This window comes from Durio zibethinus, chromosome 9, assembly GCF_047325235.1.
Source record: "Durio zibethinus cultivar Kanyao isolate XHJ-2024 chromosome 9, ASM4732523v1, whole genome shotgun sequence".
In the NCBI taxonomy this organism is placed as follows: Eukaryota; Viridiplantae; Streptophyta; class Magnoliopsida; order Malvales; family Malvaceae; genus Durio; species Durio zibethinus.
The window spans coordinates 27670684-27692782 of record NC_143170.1 but is presented as its reverse complement, the minus strand read 5'-3'; the positions used below and the strand labels follow the sequence as shown (position 1 = coordinate 27692782).

Below are 22099 nucleotides of genomic sequence, written 5' to 3'. Positions count from 1 at the left end.
TAATGATTTATATATTTATATCATATTTTATATATAAATTATATATAATAATTTTTATTCACATAAAAATATAAAATATATTTTTGATTTTATTAAATTTATATATAATTTTTATTAAAATTTTAAATTACGTCATTTTTATATTTTTTTCTCATTTTTATCCCCGTACGCGCTTTTTTTTTTTTTTTTTTCTTTTAAAGCTACTGCTTCTTAACTAAGTTTCCCTCCCATATGGGTTTCTTCCCTACGCTATTTAAGTCTTCACTTCATTTTCTTCATTCAAGCTCTCACACTCTCTCAACTTTCATTTTTTTCTGAAAAAAAAGTACAGTGTTAGCAATGGCTACGCCTAAAGAACACATCAAGCAGATCAGGAAAACAAAGTTCTCCATAGGAGGAGAACCCAACCCTTTGACTGAGGACCTTCATCAAGCTGTTAGGAACTTGTCTGCTGAGCTTTACACCAAAGACGTCCATTTCCTCATGGAACTCATCCAGGTAATATATCTGTTAAAATTATTTTGTTTTACATTTTCTTTTCTTTACATAAAAGGGTATCTTTAGGCAGCTGAGGAAGTGAAAAAAAACAAGTAAAAGCCTGGGTCGAATCACTTGGGAATTAGGGTTATAATCTTTTTATCTTTGTCGTTCTTTGTGTCACAGAATGCAGAAGACAATGAGTACGTGGAGGGGGTGGATCCATCGCTTGAGTTTGTCATAACCACCCGAGACATCACGGCCACAGGAGCTCCAGCCACATTGCTGATGTTCAATAATGAGAAGGGGTTTTCCTCGAAAAACATAGAGTCGATTTGCAGTGTTGGGCGTTCCACCAAGAAAGGGAACAGGAAACGTGGTTATATTGGGGAGAAAGGTACGTATATTTGCCTTGTCTAACTTTTCACTTATTTGGCTGCATTTGCATGGCTGTTTTATGTATTTCATCATTCTTATTCTTAAAGCGGTGATATCCACATTTATTAAATATTGGTTTTATAAAGTGTAAGTCAACTTATAATTTGTAGATATGATAATTTAAAATATAATACGATGACATAATATAAAATAATATTAATAAAAAATATAAAAATAATATTGCTTAAAATTTTAAAAAAATTATAAATAAGTTTAATAAAATCAAAAAATTATATTTTATATTTTCGTATCGATATAAATTATAACATATAATTTTCATGTAAAATATAATATGAATATAATATTTTACACGACACGATGATACAAGTTACTAGATCTAATAATTAGATACAATAAAGAAGTTATCACTATTTTTTTTGTTTAAGTACAATTGATCACTTAATTAAATTTATCTCATTTTAAATATATATGCGAAAATGTTATTCTTAGTAATTTTATATTTGAGATTGAAAATCAATATTCATTTTCAGAAAATATTTTTCATTATGTTGACAAATTTTTTTGTCTAAAAATTCATCCTCCAATATATTAATAAAATTTTCTTGAAAATTATTTTTCTTCTTCAAGATATATATTTTTTAATATTATGATAAAACTTTTATTTTTAGATTTTTTAAAAATTCACAAATCTTTCAATATATTGATAAAATTTTTTATTTAAAATTTATTTTTAAAACCTTCTATATATTGGTAAAGTTTATTTATTTAAAATATCATTTTTTAAAATACAAAACCTTCTAATATACCGATAAAATTTGTTTTTTGAATTTTTATTATACTTCAAAAAGAGAAAGCAAAAGAATCCCAAAGCTTTTATTTCTCGAATCCCAAAGCTTTCATTTTTCTTTCTTCTCTCCTTCCTAATCACTTACCTTCTTTCTTAAAATTATTTTATATTATCATGAGTAAATATTACAAGTAATCTCTAAATTTTGGTTTAAATTTTATTTTAATTTTTAAATTTTAAAAATCTTTAATTGAGTATTTAATTATTTAAATATATATCAATATAGTCATTCTGTATTCTATCTATGAAATTATTTAAATTAACGATAAATATTAATTAATATCTCATGATGATGTTAACAAAAATCTCATATGATAGATAAGAGATTAAATAAAATTCTTTTAAAGTTTAAGAATCAAAATAAAATTCTCACTTAATTGTAAGTTTTGAATATTTATTTTTTATTTAAAACAAAAATCTATTTAATAAGTTATATTATAAAAAATATAATTTTAAATTATATTTGCATATTTTTGCATTATATTTTTTGTTATAATATAACTTATTAGATAGATTTTTGTTTTAAATAGAAAATAAATATTCAAAACTTAAAATTAAGTTAAAATTTTTAAATTCTTTTTTTTAAAAATTTAATATATTTTAAAAAACAAAAAAATTATGAAAAATATTAATTTACTCATAAATCATAATAAAGCATATTATTTTTATCCAAATAATTTATTTTTAAATATTAAATATCTTTTATTTTTCTTTTTAAAATATTTTATAAAATGCATTTTATAAAAAAAGAAAATATAAAAATCTTTTAAATTATATTTTTATTTTATATGAATATAAAGTTTTTATATTTTTGAATAGATTAATAAATCTATTTTTGAAAATAATATGAAAAATTTTACATAATATTTTAAAATGATATAAAGTTTTTATTTAATTTATTAAATCGATATAAAAATTTTTACTTAATTTTTAAAATAATATGTAATTTTAAAATATTATTTTGAAAATTTCAACTTAATTTTAATTTTTTAAAAATCTAATTTCTATTAAAAATATTATTTTATTGATAAATAATATTATAATAAAAATTAAAAAATATTTTAAATTATAATATTTTAAAAATATATATTTGAAAAATATAAAAATCAATTTTTTCTTAAATTATTTTTATCTTTTTCTTTATTTATTTTTTATAAAATATATTTGGAAAAGGAAAATAAAAGATATTTAATATTTTTAAATATATATTTTATGAATAGAAAATAATATTTTTATTATAATTTATGAATAAAATAATATTTTTAATAGAAAATAAATTTTTTGTTTTTAAAATGATATTGAAATTTCAATTTATTTTAATTAAAAACGATTTTATATTAAAAAAATATAATTAACAAATTATATTATAATAAAAATATAGAAATATAATTTTAAATTTAATATTTTATAATACATATATATGAAATAAATAGAATTTTGAGATAGTTTTGTCATTAGTACTTAAATTTTGAAAGAATTTTATTTTGGTCCCTAAATTTCGAGAGGATTCTATTTTGATTTTTTATATCACGTAAGATGTTAACTAACGTTATCACGTTATGTCAGTTGACATTTATTATTAATTTAGACGATTTCATAGAAGGAGAGATCACATTAATACATATTTAGACAATTAATGACTCAATTAAAATTTTTTAAAATTTAAGAACTAAAATAAAATTTAACCCAAGACCACAAATACTATTTACTATATTATTATGAAAAAATTAATATTTATCTCTAAAAATTTAAACTCAAACCTAGTTCTAATAACCTTATCACTACGCTCCATCACCTACCCTTTTCCCAATTTGATTTTCGGTCAGTCAACCTCTTTTTGTATAATTATCTTTCTTTTTTTATACCCAAGAAATAAGATAAATAAAATAATCAATAAAACTAAATATAAAAAAATATAAAATAAAAACAAGATAAATATATATAAATAACATAAATTCAACAAATAAAAAAATAAAATAAGAAAAAATAAAAATAAAAATTCAAAGTTTATAATTGAGTTCAAAAAGTCTGAATTCAATCGATTTAGATATCGAATTAAGTAAAATATATACAATTAGATTTCATTATAATCTTATGTTAAATTGGGTCTCTTCACTTTGTCAATTGATTTTATATTAAAGCCTAGATTACTTTTATCTGTTTATCTCTTCTAAGTTTGTCACATATTACCGTTAAATATTGGGTTTGACCCCTACATTTGTATCTATAGAACTTACAAGTGTTTGGGGCATTTGTATAACCGGTTGATATTTTAGCCAAAAATTTGAGAAATGGAGCAACACATGTCAAAATGTTTCAATGAAATATGAGAGTGGTTTACATGCCACGAAATCTGCTATGAATTTTGTAAGCTAGTCTGTTCAACTTGCTTGATTCTTTGTTTAGGTAAAAAATAATTGATCGTTTTAATATCATAATTGAATATCCGAAAAAAAATCTCTGTATCGACACTGTAGCAACTCAGTCAAATCAAAGTAAATTAAATTATGTGTGAATATCTTGTTATTTAAAGATGTGTTACGTTATCTTTGCAGGAATTGGGTTCAAGAGTGTCTTTCTGATCAGTGCTCAGCCTTACATATTCAGCAATGGCTATCAGATTCGGTTCAATGAAGCGCCTTGTCCCCACTGCAGTCTTGGCTACATTGTTCCTGAGTGGGTTGATGAGAACCCAACCCTTTCTGGTATTAGAAAGGTATATGGATCGAGTTATGCCCTTCCAACCACGACAATCGTCCTGCCCCTGAAGCCTGACAAGGTCAAACCTGTGAAGCAGCAGCTCTCAAGTGTTCATCCTGAAGTTTTGCTATTCCTTTCGAAGATTAAGTGTCTTTCTGTCAGGGAGGACAACGAGGATCCAAGGCTTGATACTATAAGTGCAATAGCTATTACAAGTGAGACGAATTTTGTAACAAGGAAGAACATTGATGCAGAGTCCTATACTCTCTGTCTTTCTGCCGAGGAAAAGGGCGACGAGTTTGGAAGAGAATGCAGCTACTATATGTGGAAGCAAAAGTTTCCAGTTAGGCAGGAAAACAAAGTGGAAAGGAGAATGGACATTGAAGAGTTGGTGATCACGTTGGCTTTTCCAAATGAAGAGCGTCTCCGTCGAGGGACGATCTTACCTGGGGTCTATGCATTTCTTCCAACAGAGATGGTGACCAACTTACCCTTCATAATTCAAGCAGATTTTGTTTTATCATCATCAAGGGAAACAATACTTTTAGACAACAAATGGAACCAAGGGATTCTGGATTGTGTGCCCACTGCTTTTGTAAATGCATTCATCTCACTGGTGAAAATGACAGAAGATGCTCCAGTATCTAGTTTGCCTCGGATGTTCACTTTCTTGCCTGTCAACAATTCCTCGTATCAGAGTTTTGATGCCATTAGGGAATCCATAAGATTAAAACTGGTGGGTGAAGATATTCTTCCAAGTGATGAGTCATGCACGGAGCAGAAGTTTTTTCACAAGCCCCGTGAAGTGGGCAGGATTATGCCTGCTTTCCGGGGTATTGTGGAGAAAGCAAGAAAGGAGGGGGTAGGCTTGCACAATCTTTCATCCCGTCGAACATATGTCTTGCATTCTTCTTTTGATGTTGTTAAATATGATTATATTCTGGAATTTTTGGGAGTTAGACCAGTCAACCCTGAATGGTATGCAAAGTGTATCCAGAGTTCTGATCTTGTGTTGGGAGTTTCTGAGGGCATTTATCTTGAGCTTCTTGTCTTCCTTGCTGAGAATTGGCAGAACATGTTCCATGGTACCAACATCATGAACATACCACTTGTCAAATATGTTGATCCTTGCGGAAGTGTGTCTTTGTGCAGTATCGGTGACTCCAGACGTCAAAGTCAGGGGGCAATATGCTGGTCACATAAATTTCGTAGTATCTCATGGTTGATTGATTGGAATAGGGAATTCACGGGTGTTGCCAACCATTTTTTTCTTCCCGAAAGTACACAAAAAGCCATTCGTTCATGCTTTAGCAAAGAAAAATTTTTGGAATGGCTTCGAAACCAGGTGCAGGTTGTTCCTATAAGTGTACAAGAGTATGCAGCAGCTCTTATTAACCATCTTGGTAGCAAGCCGAAGCCTGTTGTAACCTATGCTCACTTCTTATATCATTCATCGTTGATGAACTTTGTAGCAGAAAAGGAAGTTGTTTCTTTGTGTGGCATGATGCCACTTGTAGACAACTATGGTAATGTGATTGCGACCAGAAATAGGGGGATTCTTGTTCCAGCCAATGGAAGCAAATGGGCCAGTTTGATTGGTTCTAATCCACTGAAAGCTGGAGCCTATATTGAGTTAGGAGAAGACTACTTACGTCCTGGAAATTTTGCTGGCCAATTCACTCCTAAAAAGAAACTAATGGAGTTTCTAGGAACACATGCTGCTGCTTTAGATATCCCTTCTCTGCCTCCCCCTAATGCTGCCATTCCTGCTGTCTCTTCGCCACTCACAAAGGAAAACACTTTCTTGCTGTTGGATTGGATTCAGCACATGAAAAACAGAGGAACGCCAATTCCAAAGAAGTTTTTGCGAAGCATAAAATATCGAAACTGGCTGAAAGTTACCATAAATGGCTCCTCTGGCTACAAACCACCATCGCAATCATTTTTTTATTCCGCCTCATGGGGAAATATTTTGCAGAATGAATCTGTGTTTGTTGATATCCCGCTAATTGATCAGAACTTTTATGGAGACAAAATAAGTATGTATAGGGAGGAGCTGAAAACAATTGGAGTGATGTTTGAATATGGAGAAGCATGTGAATTTATTGGGAAGCATCTCATGAGATTGGCATCTTCATCAATGTTAAGTAAAGACCGGATGCTTTCCATTCTTGATCTCATCAGATATCTGAGAACAAAATTCCTCCCTCCTGATGCATTAATCAGCAGTATCAAGGAAGAAGCATGGCTAAAGACATCTCATGATTACAGATCCCCAGAAGGAGCTGTTTTGTTTGACGAGGAATGGAAAATAGCTGAACAAATATGTGATGTCCCCTTCATTGATCAAGCATTTTATGGCGATCAAATCCTTGGCTTCAAAGAAGAACTCCAGTTGCTTGGTGTTATAGTTGGCTTCAGTGGAAGTTATCAGCTTGTTACTGAAAACTTGAAATCATCTTCATGCTTGACCTCTTTGAAAGCTGATGCTTTTCTTTTATTGCTGGAATGTATGCGACATGCAAAATCCTCTAAGAGCCTTGTTACAACCCTTAAAGATGCGAAATGTTTGAAGACAAACTTTGGTTACAAATCACCGTCAGAATGCTTTCTATTTGATCATGAGTGGGGTTGTCTTTTACAGGTTTTCAGTGGTTTCCCGATAATTGAACAAGCTTACTATGGTTATAGCTTCTCCTCTTACAAAAATGAGTTGAGGAGTTTAGGTGCTGTGGTGGATTTTGACTCAGCAGTCAAATCTTTTGCTAGCTGTTTAAGGCAACAGGCATTGTCATCTTCTGTTACAAAAGACAATGTTTTGTCATTTCTGTCATGCTATAGACAACTGAAGACAATGTCCCATAAGTTTCCCTCTGACCTCAAGAATTGCATCCGTGAAGAAAAGTGGTTGAGGACTCGGCTTGGTGATTTTAGGTCTCCAAGAGATTGCATCCTCTTTGGTCCGAAGTGGGAATCCATCTCTCAAATTGCTCTCCTTCCTTTTATTGATGATAGTGACAATTGCTATGGAAAGGACATTCACGAGTATAGAGAAGAGTTGAAGAGCATTGGAGTAGTAGTCGAATTTGAAAGTGGTGTGGAGTTTGTGCCTTCTTGTCTCTGTTTTCCTCAACGTACTCATAGTGTAGCTCCCACAAATGCACTTTCATTGCTCGAATGCATAAGAATTTTGTTGGAAGTCAAGGATTACAGCTTCTCAGAGGCATTTCAGAAAGAAGTTTCAAAAAAATGGTTAAAAACCTATGCTGGTTATATGAGTCCAGGTAATAGCTTATTGTTCGATGAGAGTTCAGACTTAAAACTAACAGATGGACCATTCATTGATGAAGGGTTTTATGGTTCTGAGATTAGAATGTACAGAAAAGAGCTCAATTCAATAGGAGTTACCGTTGATGTTAAGAAGGGAAGCACATTGCTAGCCAGCCACCTTGATTTCCATTCTGATTTTGCTACAATCATTCGGATATATAAATTCTTGGAAAAAGCAAAATGGGAGCCTGATAGTGAAGCTACACGGAAAATCTGGATCCCTGATGGAAATGAAAATGGAAGGTGGGTCAAACCTGATGTTTGTGTTCTACATGATAAAGATGGTCTCTGTGGTTTGCGGTTGAATGTTTTGGAGAAATACTATGAGAACGAAACACTACCGTTTTTCTCTGGCACATTTGGTGTCAAATCAAATCCTTCACTTGATGATTATTGTAAACTTTGGAAGGTCTGGGAAACTTCAGGACACCAATTGTCACATGATGAGTGTTGTGCATTCTGGAGATCTGTTGTGCGGTATAAGAGTTCAAAGACTGAAAGTTTGGTAAAGGTTCCTGTGGATTCAGGTTCGGGTAGGATAATGTTATTTGACAAGCATGATGTGTTTATCGCTGATGACCTTCAACTTAAGGATCTGTTTGTGCAGTCCTCTTCTCGTCCACTATTTGTTTGGTATCCTCAGCCAAGCTTGCCTTCTTTGCCTCGGACTGTGCTGTTTGAATTGTACAGAAAAATTGGGGTTCGCACGATATCTGAGGCTGTACAGAAGAAAGAATTATCCTTAACTAATGGCTTGGAACTTAAGCAGGTCAATCTTAGAGATGTTATGATTGGAAAAGAGCTTGTCCGACTTGTTCTTGGCTTTTTAGCAGGTTCTTCAATGAAAATGGAAGCTGACAAAAGGCATGAAGTTATTCAGTGCCTCCTCAATCTCACTGTCCTTGAGACTTTCGAACCAGTTGCAGTGAGATATACTTTGTTACTATCTTCAGGTGAAACCGAAGAAGTTAGAGCGAGTCAAATGATACGTTGGGACAAAGGGAGCTCAAAGTTTTTCACCCAGAAGATGAACGAGTCTGCCGGGCAAAAGAATCTCCTTGAATATGCTACTGATTTCTCTAACGCAATTGCTGAAGGAGTGCTGTGGGAAAAGGAAGATCAGATTACTTCACTCTCTGAGCTAATCAAGCTGGCCTTTCTTCTAAAATTCAATGGAGAGGCTGTTGGTTTCTTGATGAAATCCAAGAATTTGCAGGTGTTTGTGGAGGACGAGGAATTCCTTTCTGCTGCCTTCCCAAATGAATAAGGGTATGCTACGAACTACTAATGTTTTGTAATTTGCATGTATGCCTTCTTTCTATCGCAACAAAAGTGTGTTTGTTTTTTAAAGCATAGCTTGTGAAACATATGCAGGTGTGTGACTTTAATATTGATGTAACCGTAAGAACTGGTTTGTGATGACTATAGATATCTGTGTACTGGTTGTTAATTATGACATGTTTTTGTTCTGTTTCTGTTTCTATTGGATGTCCTTTTCTTTTATATCAACCTGATCCGGTTGGTTCATTTGTATGCATGATGCGCAACAATGTGACATGGCATATAGCACTTCATATCTGGCAGTACAGGATAAGGAATTTCTTTTATTCTGTTCAATTTTTGTTGATTATTTTCACATAGAATGAATCGCATTTGCTACAGATTCATGTTCTGCAATTTTCCTTCAATGCAACAGCTGACGGTACCCGACTTTTATTCTATAATATAATAATTTACTGATCCTCGTCTCTGTATCTGCTTGCTGGGTATAAATTACGTTTGGATCATGAAATCATGTTCATTCTTTTGTCTGACTTTGCACGATGAACATATAAATTGCCATTCTTTCGTGATTTAGGATTTGTTTTTCTACATTTGATGCTTTAGAACAGGTGCATTGTTTAACCCAGGGTCCAGAGCCACCATTCTTTTAAATGCAAATACAGGCTTACTAGTTACATGTTATAAATCAACAACAAAAGGAAAGAACTTATTTTATAAGCTTTATCAGTGTTTCCCCACTTTGACCATAATGGCTATGAATTCTCCATAAAATTTTATACCACTCCATCGGCTTTATTGCCTAGAAATTTCAAAGGCAAAAGAGAATAAGAAAACCTCAATTATTATGTGAGTGTTTCAATTTCATAACAATGTTCTTGGTTTCATCTATGATACCATATGAGCTCCCATACCTTCAAAATATTTTAATTGTAGGGTAGTTAATTTCTAGCTAGCTAGGCTCTCTCCCAAAATATTCAAGCAATTCCCTTTAAGGAGATAAATGTCATCGGACAAATTTTAATTTACAATATTCAAAATTTAATTCAATTAATTTATATAATTATTTTTAAAAGATATTTAATAAATCTAAAATCTAAATTTTAACACTTATAATTTATTTTTCTAACTGTTGATCTCTTTTGTGAAAAAAAAAAAATCTATGAAATTGAGTTTCACTATTTGATGCATACAGTACCTATCTTTGTGAAAGAAAAGAATTAGAGAAATGGTAAAAGAACAAAAGAAAAGAAAAAGAGGTGATGCACTCTCTTCTTGTACATTTAGCATGAATGATCTACCTAGTTGATGATTTTGCATTGATCAGACGGCGCCGGGAAATTTCATGACCACCACAACCACAAGATGGATAATAGCATGCTTTAACGTTCAAGAAGTTCCTTTTACCCCTGGGTATAACCCTCCTAATTTTCATTGCTTTCCTTCCTGATCTGTTCTTTATCTTGGTAACCAATTCCTGAAGGAAGAACAAACCGAGATAATTTCAGATATCAGCTAGCCAGAAAAATTGCCACCTTTTTTTTTTTTTTTTTCTGGAGAATGAATGGGATGCCCATCAACTAGCTATATTTGTTTCGAAACATAAATGTTAAGTCAATTACCTCGTTGGGAATTCGGGATTTGACAATCTCAGCAGCATCAACATCAGTATCACTCAGCGATCCTTTGTTCATGTAATCACCTTTGCCTGCATGCATGCATCCAAACAAACAATTCATTAGTGAAAAGTGAAAATACTCAGCATGATTCACAATTCATTAGTGAAAAGTGAAAATACTCACCATGATCATCATCCTTATTGTGTAGTGAGTCGTTAAGGTAAAGTCTGAAACTTGGTGATCCTGGAGAGGCTAGACGGTGTTCTTCAAATTCCTGCTCATCTTCTGTTTCTTCCATGGCCAGTCTTTCTATGGTTGTGGTCAAAGCCTCTATTACCTTCTCCTTTTCATCACCATTATCATTACCCTTATTATCCTTTTCTTCGGCTATAATAACCTCCTTATCAGAAAAGATCTCCTCGGGCTCGGTTGGCTCTGATGCTACCTTGGCAGACCTTGTGCTATCTTCATCACGCTCCGGAGATGATACAGTACTTTTTCGGTCATTGGTGTGAGGGGATCCACAGTCGTTCTCGTAACCATCCTTGAGGAGCTCGTTTTTGGAAAGAGTCGTCGCTCCTGCCTTGTGTTTCCTAATCTCCTCCAGCTTTCGGCTGAAGTAAGGGGGTATATTAGGCTGCATCTCCCCATTTTCCTGCTCCAGCTTTGACGCTTGGCACCCCATTGAAAGATGGAAAACAACAGCCAGACAGAGATGGGAATAGAAAGCCAAACCACAGGCGAGGGAATGAAGGATTCCAAGGACGAATTACTTAAAAGGATTCCAAGATTTGTTAAGGCAAACAACATGAAATATTGTGCTTTGCATAGGTAATTGACTCTGGTATTACAGTTTTAAAAGAAGACCAATATATACCTTTGATTATTTGTTTCATAGCTCGGCCTTGTCTTCAATCTATTGAAAATTTACTATTTTTATCATGCTGGCTTCGTTATACTGATTATAAGTTGTCGATTTGTTAAGAGTAAACCACCTAAACCCTAAACTACCAAATATAATCTTTTTTAAGTTGTTTTGAGGCATGAAAATCTCATATCAACAGTCCAAATGGCCAAAAAAATTTACAGCAACTCAGGTGAAATGTTAATTTTGTTAGAATTTGAACTAAAATTTTAAATTAACGTATAGAAATTAAATCTTGATTTTGACCATACTACGAAAATTAATCTCGTAATTTGATATTAATTGTATTACATTCACAACTCCAAATCATTAAAATCAAACAAATTTCGAAAATCTTGACAAACATAACACCATTATTAGATTTATGAATGACAATGGAATAGAAAGATTTTATTTTATTTCTTTTATCTTTGAAATATAATTTGACTCTTTAATACATCTAATTAAATTTAGTTTGAACTGATATCTCGTTAATATTTTCAAAAGTGATGCTAAATGCATCTTATTTTTTTCTCTTCATGTTCTATTTTTTTTAAAAAATATTTTTGAAAATAAAATTACTTAATTATCTTTCTCACAATTTTCTAAAGTTTTATAATTTTTTAGAAATGAATTTTTGAAAAGTTATATAATTTTTCCGATATAGATTTTTTGACAATTATAAACCTTTACAGAAATTTAACTTTTTAAAAATTTATTTTCGAAAAGATTTATAATCTTCCGAAAATCTATTTCTAAAATGTTATATGATTTTTCAAAAAGGTTTATGATTTTTCAAAAATTTATTTTCAGAAACTTGTGTGAAAAAAATAATTAAATAATTTCACTCATAAAAAAATTAAAAAAAAAATAAATTGAGGTATAATAAAAAAATGAGTTGCATTTAGCAACACTCTTAATACTTGAGCACAACTCAAATTTTATTTTAATTTCAGTGTAATTTTCAATTGTAATTTATTTAAACATAATAAAACTCAAACACGGGACCAATCTAAAACCTTTAATTCCAAATTTTAAGGTTCAATTTAGGAACAGATGTTTGGGCCAAAAAAGATTTAGCCCATGAAGAAAAATTAATGGGCAAAACTGGTCATGGGCGTACTCCAATCCATCTCATTACAGTAGGTCTCCTGGGCCCATTTGCTTGCATTTTATACGAACGGCTCCTTTAGGGTTTTGGCGAACTTTTGATGCTAAGGTTTTGGGGTTGAAAGAGGGTTTTAGAAAAAAAAAAAAAAAAAAAAACCTACCTGCCAAAATGGATTCATCTCTCAATTCTGGTGATTTGGATCGATTCCTCAGTGTATGGTCTCTTTCTCTTTTGTTTCATTTGTTAATTGCTGTGATTTCGGTTAACAAACCGTCCAAAGTTAACATCTTTTTACACTGTTGGGATTTTCATTTTGTTGCTTTGTGAAGTTTTAGTATAAAAGAAAATCTGAAAAAATGGTGGTAAGTTAGGCTAATATGGGTTCTTAGCATTCTCTTTAGCTATTGTATTTGACATCTTTTGCCTTTACTTTGAAAGGTGTTGCTAGTAACAAATTCTTTATCAGAAATTAATAGTCTGAAGAGTAGGTCCATTGTATAAAATATTTGGTATTTTGCATCAAAATTTTGTGTATTAAGTATTATTGTCTAGGTGGAAGTATTGGATTCTGGTTTAGTTTTAAACATTGTGACACATTGTAGATCTTTTTTACGAATATCCTAGGCGCACTTTTTAAGGTTAATATGCGATTTTCAATATATTGGAAGAAAATACTACTTAATATGGTAACCGTAAAAAGTGTAAAAATTGTCTTTAGATATTCATTGGAGAAATCCATTTAGTATTTGCTAGTATGTTGTGTGATTGATAAGATTAACATATTGGGTATGAAGGAGCATTAAAAGGAACCCAGAAAAATGAACAAGAGGATCTTAGCTTATGTCTCAAGGTTGTGAATTGTAATGGATTGATGATTGCTGAAATAGTTTGACAACCTTTGCTTTAGTTATTTTTACTGTAATAGTTGAATATGGCCTTTCCAATGCCTTGTGAAGTTTAGAATCTTGCCTTTTTTGGTTCCTGATTACTTTTGTTGTGGCTATACAGCAAGAAAAGGAAAAAGCTATGGTCAATGAGATGGTGACAAAGCTTACAAGTGTGTGCTGGGACAAGTGTATCACAAGTACTCCTGGAAGCAAATTTAGCTGGAGTGAATCAGCTTGCCTTTCTAATTGTGCTCAGCGTTACTTGGATGTAACCCTTGTCATTATGAAACGCTTTCAGTCCATGCAGTAAACCGGGGGAGACTTTGCCTGCAGTCCTGGTTACTAGTTGTAACCTTTTCTTGCTTCTCAACTGTTAATTGTTTACTGAAAATCTGCTGTATTTTTTTTCACAGAAACATATTTTATTCTGTTAAAATTCCTATACAATGATGGCTTTCATACAGAGTGTTTTACAAATAAATTATCTGAACTTTTATTTGGTCATAAAGTACTGCACTTTAGCATACAGCTTGTTGTCTTTGGAATTCTTTTAGCTTGCTTAGAAGTTGGAGGCACACAGTTATTAATGGTGACTAACAATCTTGCAAGCATTTTATTGTGCCATTATTTCTAGTTTTACATGCCAGGGTACCTATAACACTAGGGTATATGGAGAAAATTAGTCAATAGTAAGCTCCAATGGCACATTCGGTTGTTTAAAGGAATCCCCATCCTGGCACCACCATTGTGCTTACATGAAAATCCACGAGTAACACCAATTTAAGCACCTTTTTATTGATGCTTTGAAGGGATATCATGAATCACCATCACCATTGTCACTTTCTAACGCGTGCGAAGCATGTGTCTTTGTCAATTGATTGCACCTTTAGTAACGATCATTAGATAAAGCCTCAGTTTGTGCAAGGTACACACTCAGGAATGACTTAAAACCACTAGAAAATCAGACAGCCAGAAGAAAGCAACAAGCCAAGGCTGAATATTGCAAGCTCTAAGGAGAGAAGAAAAATGGGGGAAAAAGGAAAACTCATGGAGAGATTATTCTTTTCTCTTGGGGACGAATAAAACAGCCCCAAAAATTCGTATGAACCAAACCAATGACACTACAACACAGTTTTGCATGTGAAAAATTAACAACCTAAGAGCATTAGTTTCCAATCAACACCAACCCAAATCCACACCGCTTTTTCTCCTCTTCTTTTCATTTTCATCTTCTTCTAGAGACAAAAAAGGAAAAAAAAAAGACTTTTATAATATTTTTCTCCTGTTTAATTTACAGGTCAGAATTTTGTTTCAAATTGTTGATTCTCGTTTGTAGATTCAGCAATGCTCCTACTGTTCATCCTCTTTGATTCTCCAACTTTGGATAAAGGAAGAATCTCAGGTGATATTTCCCATCTTTCACTATTTCTTCCCCAACTAGAACGCCTAGGATGATGCATGACACCACGCCCCTCCGTGTTCTCTGGGGGAAGGATCCTACTTAAATCAGGAGACACGTTGGGCAATCCGCTGTCCTTGTCCATGCTTTCACTGCTGATTTGTCCTTCGTAATCGCCTCTCTCTCCTAAAGCCTCATCCCAAACTGGCTTCCTTCCCATTTCTATGTCACCAATGGCTTTCCCCTTGTTTGGACTGATGAAACCTCCATTCAATGTTCTAGGTGGAATAGCAGGTTCCTTTGGAATCTTCGCCCTGAAACTTGTCTTGGATGGAGGGATGCTGGTGCAGAATATCTCCATGAAGTTCTCAATGACTCCTTTGTTGTATGGATTCTCATTACGATCGTAGCGGTATCTAAAGTTTTCATACGTAGACTGCCAAATGAACAAAAAAAAATACTCTGCTGTTATAATTCTAAGAAAATACGAAGCACTTACAAAAAAGATTCAAGCGTAAGCTTATCACTTCAAGTCACATGCCAGGAAGTAATCCCCATCATTTAGCAGAAAAATAACGTATGTCTACGCAGATTCAAAGTGCTAGAATTAGCTATTTCTGTGATTTGAAGGTATAATGGCCCAGAAAAACAAATTACCTGGTTTGTACTGATTAGATACAAATGGAAGACAGTTAGTCCACCAACAAACCAGACTGAAATGAAGGTGTAGATTATTAGCACAATGGAGGCAGGAGTTTTAGTCATTGCTTTCCAGATTGTTGTCTTCTCGCCATCCATGATCCTCCTGATATACACCCAGCAAAATCCATGCACATATAAGCAAAGAAGAGTTGCAAAGAAGACAAACATGAAGAAGAACCTGTAATTCCGCTGCATCAAACCAAGAAGAAAAGGAATTCAGAAACATCATCATCATCGTACATGTCCCATGTGAATGTACCAATGCAAGTAATAGATACATTGAACTATTCTTTAATTGCAAAGAATCTCGAACATGCTGGGAAAAGCCAATAGTAGAGATATAAAAAATGACGGGAAAAGGATGAGCTTTAAACAGATATAAAAAGAAGTAGAGAAATAAACCAAAAAAAGTTTCCTGAAAATATAGCACTGCCATTATCACTAGTTTAGATGAAGAGAGCAGAAAATATCATGTAAAACAATCTGTATTACCAGTCCAATACACTGCCCAACCCAAGGGCAGTGATGGTCGAATCTGTCCACACAATTATTGCATATCGAACAGTGAGAACATCGGGGAGGTCTATACAGCTTACAAGTATCACAGTACTTGATCTTCACACTTATACCATTGATAACAATGTCCTTTCCACGCGGAAAACGTGATGGCGGAGTTTGGCCAGGCAGAACTTCAGCAATTCCTTCATAACCTTCAGGTTCAGGAGGGTGAGAGTTTCGTGGAATTATACCAGGATCTCTTCCTGAGGTTACTAGAAGAAGAATTATATCCTGGGAAAACAAAAGTGCATCCATAACTCATTAGATTTGCAGTGATTTTGGAAGTCTTTAGGCACATCCTTCTTTACAATAATTAATAATACCAATTGTCATAAAAAAGTCTTGAAGATCAAAAAATGATTGAGGAATACAAAAAAAACTACTTATTTATATAATTATTCCACATATAAAATATGAAGAGAATAAAATTGAATCTTGATGTGATAACTAGAGGAAAACACTTCAAATGCATACAATAATCCATAGCAGCTCCAAACGATTCATGATATCTGTCTAATGATGGTAGAACTCGTATTCAAAGGCAAGCCAGCATTGACTTTTAATAATCATTTTTACAGAGTTGGAGCAGATTGTAAAATCACCTTAAATACTACCATTTTCAGAGTTAGATACAGATCATCATCAGTGCCAGAAAGCATGAAACAAGAAAAATAATGGTTTTAGGAAGGAAATGAACTCACACATAAAGTGAGAGCCACAACAACAGCCATTATGGATAGCCCCAAGTGATGAGGAAAGTCATCCATCAACTTTCTTGCCACAAAGACACAGAAGACAGCAACAGGAGCAGCAATTAAGAAGATGGTGAAGAAAAGGGATCTCACATCAGGTCCAAATATAAGCCTTCCCCCCAAAACAAATACCTGCAAAAAAGAAGAAGCCCCCAAAAACATTAGGGAAAAGATTGGCATAACCATAGTTAAAGCAAAGGCGTTACACTTAATTACATTTCAAATTTCCCACAATTATTGTCACAAAAGTAATTTACACTTGTAACTTAAGTGATCTTCCATATGCTTAAAGTTGGTCAGATTGTTCAATAAAAAAAAAGTTGGGTCAAATCTCAATTAATTCACAAAATTCCAGAGTTTCATGTCAGGTATAATCAATTCACCTATTGGAAAGTGTTAATCAACCTTTTGAACTTCCAAGAAAATTGGATCAACATAAAAGCAACAAGAAACTAAAACCAAAACAACCCAATTAGCCAAACACCATTTTTTTGGTTACAAAACTTAAACAAAAAAAAAAAAAACCTTTCTCATCATACAGCAACAAACCCATAAACATGCACCTCGGACTCCATAAAATAAACCCTAAATTTCAGATCTTTGATCAACAAACCAATCAAAAAAAGCTTTTTTGCTTACATTGCTGCCCTCCCAAGCTTTATAAGTTCTAATGAAACCGTCTCCATGGTTAGCTTCACTGGCCAAATCTGGTGGAGGAGGCTGCAAACCATACATCTCTAAAAAATTCAGTCTTTCTTTTTCTGAGAATTGGTTACAGAGAATTGAAGAATAATAGTAATGAAAAATTTTTTCGGCAAAAAGCAGCAAAGAAATTAGAAAAGGCGGCTCTTTTTTTTTATTTGGGTTCTTTGTTTTTTTACTTCATTTTCATATTGATGGCAACAGTTTTCATTGACTTTTCTGCTTGTACTCCTTCCCCCGCTAACTTTAAGCCAATCAGCCACCGCCGTCTAATCGGCTATGGTCCACTGTCGCGCTGGTCAACAGTGGGCTCTAAATATTCATTTTATTTGTATGATCCTTTTCTCTAATTTGTGCTTCGGATCGGTGCCGTATAATCGATTTAATTTGATATAATATTAAATTAATTAGATTAAAATTTTTTTTAATTTAAATTTAATTAAAATAAAATAAAATTATTTAAATTCATTAGATTAAATTCGCTTAATATATAAAAATAAATTTAATTTTTTATACTTGAATTTAAATTCAAATTTAAAATATTTTATTAATTAAAATAATTAAAATATAAAATTTTAATTAAATTTATAAATTATTGAAATCAAATATAAAAATATTTTAACTCAATTAATTTGATAAATTAAATTATTTAAATTCAAACTCAATTTAATAATAATTAAATTAAATTAAAATTTTATTTAAATTAAATTTAAATTATTTATAAATATTAATAAACCATTTACATTCTCAACGTCGCTATAATTAAAAAAACCCAAGCGCAGATTAAGATTAAGATATATAAAGGTAGATACGCAAAAAACCTGTACATAAGCTCTTGCTCGCGGCAAGGTCAGTAACCCACGAGAGGACTGATTCCAATGTGGCATCTGACACATATGATTCTCTTACACGCTTCATGACGTGGCAGTTGGTGGTGGAGTACTAAAAAAATGGGTTCAAGCCCGAAGGGAAGGATTTGATGCCACTTGACGAAGGCAAGATTACAGCTTTGGCATTCTAAGCAACAAATTTGAAAAGGATGGCATTTTCTTCCTTGTCTTCTTCTGAGGGAGGTGTCTTTAAACAAACAAATCCCAAATGGAATTGGATTAAAATTGTGGAGAGACCAATATTCCCAAGTAGAAATTTGTCTCTTCCAACTGTAAGATTTTTTGTTCTTACTATAAAACATACCATTGACCTTGTGCTAAAGACAGGAATAGCCAGCAAATTCAACACAAGAGGAATCTATTTAAGTTAAATAAAATCTTACAAATATTAATTCTACCCTAAAACGATGGTTAGATGAAAATTTTTTCTTATCGATCATCCAAATGATATATGAAAAATCACGATTGAAAATATATCTTGTAGTTAAACTAATGGGTAGGTGAGTTGCTAATTTTGAATCACTCAACTCTTATAAGTATAATTTTAAGTTGAGTTACTAATTTTATTTTAGTAAAACCTAATTGATACCTAATTTTGATAATAGTAGTTTGGCAGTAACAAAAAAAAATTATAACCTACTAATCTAGGGGTCAAAGCCCATTCAAAACGTAAAGACTAAAATAATAAAAAAGTCATTAAATTTTACAATTTTATTTAAATAAATTTTTATATTTTTTATATTCAAATAAATTCTTAAGATTTAATTTGCATTCAAATAAATTTTTAATTTTTAATTTATATCTAAATAAGTTTTTAAACTTTTAATTTGTACCTAAATTAGCTTGCGATGCACTAATTTATTTATTTATTTAATTTGAAATTATAATTATGAAATAATATTAAAATTTAAATAAATATATGAACAAAATATAAAGGTATTATTTAAAAATATTAAATTTCTTATTTTTTGAAAATTTTAAATGAAAACAGATGATTAATCTCTTCATAAACTATTTTCAAATTTGTGTAATTATCAAATTAAAACTTGAAAATAAAGCATATAAATTTACAGAATGATACTAAGTTTACGGATATAAATTGGATAATGCCTGAAAATTTATATTTAAATTATATTTTTTATATTTAAATAAACACTTCATAAACTATATATTTTATATTTAAATAAATTCTTAATATTTAATTTACATTCAAATAAATTTTTAATCTTTAATTTGCATCTAAATAAGTTCTTAAACTTTTAATTTAACCTAAATAATTCTTTTATTTAAAATAAAATTTTATTTAGATATAAATTAAAGTAAAGGGTTTATTTGGATATACTAAAAGTATATAAACTTATTTAAGAAAATAAAAATAATTTAAGAACATTTTTATATTTTAGCCAACCTATAACAAAAAGATTAAAGTACACATTTTATTTTATGCTAATCAAAATTAAATCAATCAAATGTTTTGGTATCTTATAAATTTAAACAAGTATTCGATGGATTATAACTTATAAGCAAATTTGCAAATACAAGCCATATATAAAAAAAATTACAATTTAAAATCTATTTCTATGAAAAAAAAAAATTTTAATTGCAAAAATTTTAAGACCGTTAATTATTTATTGCCTAAAATTAGATATTATGTTAGCAAAATGACTTAATATCCAAATATATCATCAAATTTTAGTAAAAAATATAATTAAATCCATAATTTTTTTTATTGAATCTAAATAAGATTATAATCTTTTATTTTCTATAATTATAACCATAAACTTTTAAAATTTACTAAAAAAAATAAATTTATAACAACTTTTAAATTCTTCTACAACTTAAGTTATTTTTATACAAAATCTAATTGAAATAGCAGAAAAGATTAATTATGACTTATCACGTGTCTATTTATATATCTCTAAGTATTTTAGAGGATCATAGCTTTAATTCCGAAATAATACCCACATTTTCAGCTGAAAATCTACAAAAAGAAACATGAAAATCTTTCAATATCGAATATCCTTAAATTATCATTCCCTCATTTTATAATTTTACTGTTATAATAGTTTTACCCATTTTTTCTCTGTTTAATAATCTCAGCTCCTGGGAGTTGTTTTAGGGATGATCCAAATGGTACTATACTTAGTATACAAAAAATATAAGAACAATTAAAAAAAAAAGAGAGCAGATCAAATAACGTCCTGCACAAGTTGTGAACGGAAAGGACTTAATTAGTTGCAATAAATACTTCGAATATCGATAATCCATAACTTATTTAAGTCGATTGCAAAGGATTTTACTTACCGATGAAATAAGAATTGAGCTTCAAGGAAGCTCACACGATTAGGGTTGACAATTTAATTTGATTTTATTAAAATTTGACCTAACTTAATTTTATAAGATTGAATTTTTTTTTTTTGAAAATTGAATTTTGGATTGAATTAAATTAGATTTAGCATAAAAAAAATTAGAATCAGGTCACATTTTAAACAAACCCATCTTGCTCTAACTGTAAACACCTTATTTTGTCTTAGATTTTTTGTTAATCGAGATTAATTTAAATTCGATTGTAAATATTTTTATTCATTTTTATTTTAAATTTTTTTTTATTTTTGTATTTATCATTTTTATTTTTTATGGTCTATCTATTGTTTATTTTTTTTTTTTCATTATCTAATTATTTAAAAAAAAAAAAAACTAAAAAAATGAGATTAAGATTGATGCTAAATAATCAGGATTGCACTGAACTCAATCACATAGTTTTATAAAATGATTGCAATTTACAACAAGAAGGACGGCCACAAGAAAAGAGAGATCACAGTCATTGTTGCCACGCCATCGTTTTATTCTTCCTTCATCGTCGTCTTCTACAAAAAGGAAGCTCTTGAGGGAGTCTCGGGGTTTTTTTTTTTTTTTTTTGCTTTTCAGATTCCTGAATAAATCAAATACCCAAAGAAGCAAAGTCTTTCAAATATTTTTTTATATAAATCGATCAAATCCAAAAGGATAGGGTTACTTGAGAAAGGGGAAGTCTGGTATTTGGTGGGTATTGAAAATAAATGACGAATCTGTATGTGAAAGCAGAGCCACGGCGACAGTCCATGGCAAATATTCTTGATAGATGAGGTTCATTTTGCCTTAATCTTTGTTCATTTCGTCACCTTGTTTCTATTTACGTATTGAAGAAGGAAGGCTTTGCTTCGAAAGATAAGGTGGAAGATCACCTGTACAACCCATAAGTATTCATTTGTTTATTTGGAAGGATATATTATTCACAGAATCATCAAAGTTTCGAAACAGAAAAAAGTGAAACCAACCAACAGAAAATAGCAACATGACGACTAGTAGGCAGCGAAGCTGAGAAAGTAGTAATGGCAGTGAAAAGAGAATGTGGTCGGATTCTAGCTCATCATCGGCTTCTGGTGATGACCCCACCGATGTAAACCCCAATTTCGATCTCAAACTGGTGGATGAACGGTTTGGTTTGTTGACATTGACTGAACTGGTCGAATTGAGGCATAATCATCGTGAAAATGGCGAT

The 22099-nt window shown here is 31.4% G+C and overlaps 3 protein-coding genes and 1 pseudogene across 4 annotated transcripts; 2 read left to right on the top strand and 2 right to left on the bottom strand.

Moving 5' to 3' along the window:
* Window positions 1–246: 246 nt before the first annotated feature.
* Window positions 247–9234, top strand: LOC111314054 (uncharacterized). Its single transcript, XM_089766105.1, has 3 exons — window positions 247–498; window positions 664–874; window positions 4279–9234. Exons 1-3 carry the CDS (start codon window positions 340–342, stop codon window positions 9018–9020), a joined length of 5112 nt encoding a protein of 1703 aa, XP_089622231.1. The 5' UTR covers window positions 247–339; the 3' UTR covers window positions 9021–9234.
* An 822-nt stretch (window positions 9235–10056) lies between these two features.
* Window positions 10057–11600, bottom strand: LOC149516923 (uncharacterized). The gene is made up of 3 exons (XM_089765237.1): window positions 10795–11600; window positions 10657–10742; window positions 10057–10511 (listed from the first exon to the last, which is right to left on the bottom strand). The coding sequence occupies exons 1-3, from the start codon at window positions 11336–11338 to the stop codon at window positions 10332–10334; spliced, it is 810 nt and encodes a 269-aa protein (XP_089621363.1). The 5' UTR covers window positions 11339–11600; the 3' UTR covers window positions 10057–10331.
* A 1162-nt stretch (window positions 11601–12762) lies between these two features.
* LOC111314051 (mitochondrial import inner membrane translocase subunit TIM8-like) lies at window positions 12763–14063 on the top strand. The gene is made up of 2 exons (XM_022915043.2): window positions 12763–12881; window positions 13677–14063. The coding sequence occupies exons 1-2, from the start codon at window positions 12837–12839 to the stop codon at window positions 13863–13865; spliced, it is 234 nt and encodes a 77-aa protein (XP_022770778.1). The 5' UTR covers window positions 12763–12836; the 3' UTR covers window positions 13866–14063.
* Window positions 14064–14658: 595 nt separating this feature from the next.
* LOC111314044 (putative protein S-acyltransferase 7) lies at window positions 14659–17827 on the bottom strand (annotated as a pseudogene). Its single transcript, XR_016345331.1, has 5 exons — window positions 17606–17827; window positions 16916–17098; window positions 16149–16445; window positions 15612–15845; window positions 14659–15390 (listed from the first exon to the last, which is right to left on the bottom strand). The product of XR_016345331.1 is annotated as a putative protein S-acyltransferase 7 (transcript).
* Between the last annotated feature and the right edge of the window lie 4272 nt (window positions 17828–22099).